Below are 6,000 nucleotides of genomic sequence, written 5' to 3' on the forward strand. Positions count from 1 at the left end.
TACTTCAACGATCGTGGAAAACTTCTAGATCAATTTATGAGAGACCGATTTTTGGTGTCGCTGAACTCACAAAGTTGGGCCAGTGGTCCTGATTATACCTATATGTCTGGAGACGGAACCCGTGCAACGATGATCCATTATATACTTCTATCTGCATCCAAACTGGACTTTGTAAACGAATGCATGATATGCGACGATCACTACTTAAATGTATCCGATCATATTCCGGTTCGCTGTATAATATCGGTTAAATCTACCAAACATGCTACCAATGTGTCACCTCGTAGCGTGAACTGGAAAAAAGTCTCCGATGAAAATGTTAGAGAATACAAAAGGCTATTAGATATTATAATGAATGATCACCATATTGACGTCAACAGTAGTAACAGCATCAACCAAGCCGTTAAAAGTGTTGTTGACATACTAAATAATGCTTCGTCTTCTGCTCTCCCTAGTAAAAGGTATCGACATTATCTAAAGCCGTACTGGAAAGATTACAATGTAAAGCCTCTACATAATACTATGAGACATTTGCGAGCAATCTGGATAAACGAAGGGCGACCAAGAGGTTTTCAATTCGTTTCATATCGGAACTATAAAAATGCTAAAACGATGTTTCGTACTGAACTTGTTAAAGCACGTGAAGCGTATGAGCGCAAGCAGTTCGAAAAACTTGAAGAACTTGCTAATATTGACATCGGAACGTTTCACCAGGCCGTCAGAACAAAGAGGAAGCTGTCTAACAATAGCAATGTCACATCACATGAACTTCGTGTTGACGGTAAAATTATACGCGACCCCGATGAAGTAAGGAATGCGTGGATGCAACATTTCAGTGAATTAGCCAAATCAACATGTCAATCGCACTTTAGCAATAGTTTCAAAGAATACGTAAAAGGAAGTGTTGAATCCATGCACACTGCTAGCTTCTCCAATGACGACAATATTTGTAGCTACCCCATAACCTCAGATGAACTTAAACGTAATCTTAAAGATATGAAAAATGGAAAGGCTAGTGGTCACGACTCTATCGTGACGGAACCTATCAAATTTGCCAGTGACAGTCTGATAGATGCCATAGTCGACATATATAATGGGATGCTAAAGTTCGAATTGTACCCGAGCCATTTCAAATTGGGTGTTGTCATAACTCTGTTCAAGGGTGGGAAGCGTGATCGACTTGATATGAACAACTATAGGGACATAACACTTACATCTGTGTTACAGAAATTATTTGAAAAAATACTGTATAAACGTATCCTTTTATCCAGCAAAGGTACTATATTTCCTCACCCGTTACAGCAGGGCTTCCGCGAACAATGTGGTAGTATCACCGCTGCTTTTGCCGTGAAAGAATCGATCGCGTACTATCTTGAAGGAAAATCAAAAGTTTTTGCCGCCTTTTTGGAAAACCAGAAGGCGTTCAACAGTGTTTGGATCCGTGGGCTGATGTTTAAATTGTACCACCTTGGCATCAATGGCAAATGCTGGCGACTTCTATACGACTCTTTCATTGATGAATTTTCTACTGTCTTGTACGACGGGAGGCGAAGTGATCAGTACCAAATCCTGCAAGGCGTCGGTCAAGGCCGAGTGCTGTCAGCGTGGTGCTTTTTGGTAATGATAGATGACCTCGCATTGCAACTTGACGTTGGGCATTCTGGTCTGCTGATAAGCAACATCCATATACCTTGTATATTGCAGGCTGATGACACGCTGGTTCTTGCTGCATCAATGCAGTTGCTACAAAATGAACTGGATATCGTTTACAAATACTCTTGTCAATGGAGACTTATATACAACTCCAATAAAAGCTCTTTGGTGGCATTTTCCGCTAGCCGATCGCGTGTAGGATCTCCCTCACGGACGTTAACTGTTGGAAATAAGGAAATACAGTGGACAACAACAAAAACCTATGCAGGTGTAGGATTTACCTCGAATCTCAATTCGACTTGTTCAATGATTGAAGCAGGTAAAAAGGGACGGAAATCACTAAACTCATTGGTAGGAATCGGAATCCATCAAAATGGAAGGCATCCGTTAATTAGTGCAAACATTGTAAAACTTGTAGTATTACCAACTATGCTGTATGGCTGCGAATTATGGAACTCTTACACAAAAAATGCTATTCTAGAGTTAGAGAAAACACTAAGATGCGCATGTAGACGATGTCTTGGTCTTCCAAAAACATCATCGACTTTGGCAACCACCCAATCACTTGGTATACCGTCAATATGTAACGCGATAGAAACACAGAAGTTAATGTTTTGGAACAAGTTATGCAACGGTAGCATTTCATATATATGGAAGGCAATATTCCTTGTACGTCTCTTGGATGTCATATATGGCCCTTGCTATAACCTCCGAATAGGCTTCATACCTGACATACTTCAAATCTTTCAGAAGTTTGGAATAGTTTCCTTTGTGAACGATTTCATATTCAACGAGCTCGTACCTCCCAAAGCATGCTGGAGTCGTTTTCTGAAACGTTTTTTGAGCGACTTTTACGATCGGCAATGGCGCGAAGATATGACATGTAGACTGGAGTTGCACAGATACGCAAAGATTCATTCTTACCAGGGAGTGAATCCGGTGTTACAGCTAAGTAAGCGAAAATCATCTATAGTTGCTTGGGAAATAACTGAAATGGTGAAAATGTCGTTTCTGTATGTAACAGAGACGTTGATATGTCGGTTGTGTGGAAAGAAGTCGGACGATATAATTCTTCATTTCCTGATAATATGTCCAAAGTCATACAAAAGTAGGGATTTGTTATTTAATCAAGTAGTTAACATTATTGACGTCAATGACTTTATTGTGTTTTCCAACCTGGATGAGCAGGAGCAGTGTAGTTTTCTGTTAGGAGATCGTAGTGTTATACATCTTACAGATGATGTCTGGGAGAATCTGATGATCAACCTCTCACAAACTATGAACACAATGTCTAATGAAATGAAAAAAACAACAACGACGCAATGCATAGCGTTAATGAAATAGTGTGAAAAATTATAAGAAATTCACAAATACTGTATATATGATTTCAAATTTGTTTAAATATAAACCAAGACGTATTTTGTAAAATGATCTGACATATGTAATCTCTTAAAAGAGGAAATGAAGAATGTCTGTCTGTCTGTCTGTCTGTTCTCTCTCCGCCTCTGTATGACTTTCTGCTCTCTCTCCATCTCTGTCTGACTTTCTGCTCTCTCTCCATCCCTGTCTGACTTTCTGCTCTCTCTCCATCCCTGTCTGACTTTCTGGTCTCTCTCCGTCTCTGTCTGACTTTTTGCTCTCTCTCCGTCTCTGTCTGACTTTCTGCTCTCTCTCCATCTCTGTCTGACTTTCTGCTCTCTCTCCGTCTCTGTCTGACTTTCTGCTCTCTCTCCATCTCTGTCTGACTTTCTGCTCTCCTTCCATCTCTGACTTTCGGCTCTCTCTCCGTCTCTGTCTGACTTTCTGGTCTCTCTCCATCTCTGTCTGACTTTCTGGTGTCTCTCCATCTCTGTCTGACTTTCTGCTCTCTCTCCATCTCTGTCTGACTTTCTGCTCTCTCTCCATCTCTGTCTGACTCTCTGCACTCTCTCCATCTGTCTGACTTTCTGCTCTCTCTCCATCTCTGACTTTCGGCTCTCTCTCCGTCTCTGTCTGAATTTCTGGTCTCTCTCCATCTCTGTCTGACTTTCTGGTGTCTCTCCATCTCTGTCTGACTTTCTGCTCTCTCTCCATCTCTGTCTGACTTTCTGCTCTCTCTCCGTCTCTGTCTGACTCTCTGCAATCTCTCCATCTGTCTGACTTTCTGCTCTCTCTCCATCTCTGTCTGACTTTCTGCTCTCTCTCCATCCCTGTCTGACTTTCTGCTCTCTCTCCGTCTCTGTCTGACTTTCTGGTATCTCTCCATCTCTGACTTTCTGGTATCTCTCCATCTCTGACTTTCTGGTCTCTCTCTGGTCTCTCTCCATCTCTTACTTTCTGGTCTCTCGCCATCTCTGTCTGACTTTCTCTCTCTCTCTCTCGTCTCTGTCTGACTTTCTGGTATTTCTCCATCCCTGTCTGACTTTCTGCGCTCTCTCCGACTTTTTGGTATCTCTCCGTCTCTGTCTGACTTTCTGGTCTCTCTCCGTCTCTGTCTGACTTTCTGGTCTCTCTCCATCTCTTACTTTCTGGTCTCTCGCCATCTCTGTCTGACTTTCTGCTCTCTCTCTCTCCGTCTCTGTCTGACTTTCTGGTATTTCTCCATCCCTGTCTGACTTTCTGCGCTCTCTCCGACTTTCTGGCATCTCTCCGTCTCTGTCTGACTTTCTGCTCTCTCTCCATCTCTGTCTGACTTTCTGCTCTCTCTCCATCTCTGTCTGACTCTCTGCACTCTCTCCATCTGTCTGACTTTCTGCTCTCTCTCCATCTCTGACTTTCGGCTCTCTCTCCGTCTCTGTCTGACTTTCTGGTCTCTCTCCATCTCTGTCTGACTTTCTGGTGTCTCTCCATCTCTGTCTGACTTTCTGGTCTCTCTCCATCTCTGTCTGACTTTCTGCTCTCTCTCCGTCTCTGTCTGACTCTCTGCAATCTCTCCATCTGTCTGACTTTCTGCTCTCTCTCCATCTCTGTCTGACTTTCTGCTCTCTCTCCATCCCTGTCTGACTTTCTGCTCTCTCTCCGTCTCTGTCTGACTTTCTGGTATCTCTCCATCTCTGACTTTCTGGTATCTCTCCATCTCTGACTTTCTGGTATCTCTCCATCTCTGACTTTCTGGTCTCTCTCCATCTCTTACTTTCTGGTCTCTCGCCATCTCTGTCTGACTTTCTGCTCTCTCTCTCTCCGTCTCTGTCTGACTTTCTGGTATTTCTCCATCCCTGTCTGACTTTCTGCGCTCTCTCCGACTTTTTGGTATCTCTCCGTCTCTGTCTGACTTTCTGGTCTCTCTCCGTCTCTGTCTGACTTTCTGGTCTCTCTCCATCTCTTACTTTCTGGTCTCTCGCCATCTCTGTCTGACGTTCTGCTCTCTCTCTCTCCGTCTCTGTCTGACTTTCTGGTATTTCTCCATCCCTGTCTGACTTTCTGCGCTCTCTCCGACTTTTTGGTATCTCTCCGTCTCTGTCTGACTTTCTGGTCTCTCTCCGTCTCTGTCTGACTTTCTGGTATCTCTCCATCTCTGACTTTCTGGTATCTCTCCATCTCTGACATTCTGGTCTCTCTCCATCTCTTACTTTCTGGTCTCTCGCCATCTCTGTCTGATTTTCTGCTCTCTCTCTCTCCGTCTCTTTCTGACTTTCTGGTATTTCTCCATCCCTGTCTGACTTTCTGCGCTCTCTCCGACTTTCTGGCATCTCTCCGTCTCTGTCTGACTTTCTGGTCTCTCTCCGTCTCTGTCTGACTTTCTGGTCTCTCTCCGTCTCTGTCTGACTTTCTGGTCAGAGGGTCGGACTTCTTTTTTCTTCCATTCCCGAATGGATTCTGTGATGTTAATGTGGGTTGGCATGAAACCAAAGTCTTTCGGCATAGTCAATGGCGGCGTCCAGTTCACTTTCGCCGTAAACAATGTTCGCTGTTTCCCCGTGTCGAAGTCGATGTAAGCAATCTATTATCAAGTACATTCGGATACCGTAATGGATACAGATATCATGAAAGATCAAACCAATACTGAACATATTACCTGCTTTTATAGATACAAGGTAGGATTTAACATGTTCAGACTGTTAAAACAACATAGTTTTCTGACCAATAGCACGCATTCAGCCCAGAAGCCTATCTTGGATTTCAACAGTGATAGTTTGTTATTGCTATTTTGTCAAAGTACAAGATGGAGCTTTATCAAGTTTCATATATAGGATTCCCTAGGTTACTACATGTGCCTTTAATTTTGGGACTGATCAGAAACAAAATGGCTGACAAGCGGCCATTTTGGGTTTCAACAATGAAAGTTTGCTATCACTATTTTTTAAAAAGTACTGGATCAATCTTTCGCAATTACATATGAACGTTCTCCTTAGTGCCTATTTATGTTCG

At 43.0% G+C, this 6,000-nt stretch overlaps 1 protein-coding gene across 1 annotated transcript; it reads right to left on the reverse strand.

Moving 5' to 3' along the window:
* Positions 1–3,017: 3,017 nt before the first annotated feature.
* LOC132560544 (RNA-binding protein 25-like) lies at positions 3,018–5,321 on the reverse strand. The gene is made up of 3 exons (XM_060225210.1): positions 4,056–5,321; positions 3,255–3,875; positions 3,018–3,026 (listed from the first exon to the last, which is right to left on the reverse strand). The coding sequence occupies exons 1-3, from the start codon at positions 5,319–5,321 to the stop codon at positions 3,018–3,020; spliced, it is 1,896 nt and encodes a 631-aa protein (XP_060081193.1).
* Between the last annotated feature and the right edge of the window lie 679 nt (positions 5,322–6,000).

Source organism: Ylistrum balloti, unplaced genomic scaffold (assembly GCF_031769215.1).
Source record: "Ylistrum balloti isolate Yb309-2 unplaced genomic scaffold, AGI_CSIRO_Ybal_v1 Utg371076, whole genome shotgun sequence".
Classification (NCBI taxonomy): Eukaryota; Metazoa; Mollusca; class Bivalvia; order Pectinida; family Pectinidae; genus Ylistrum; species Ylistrum balloti.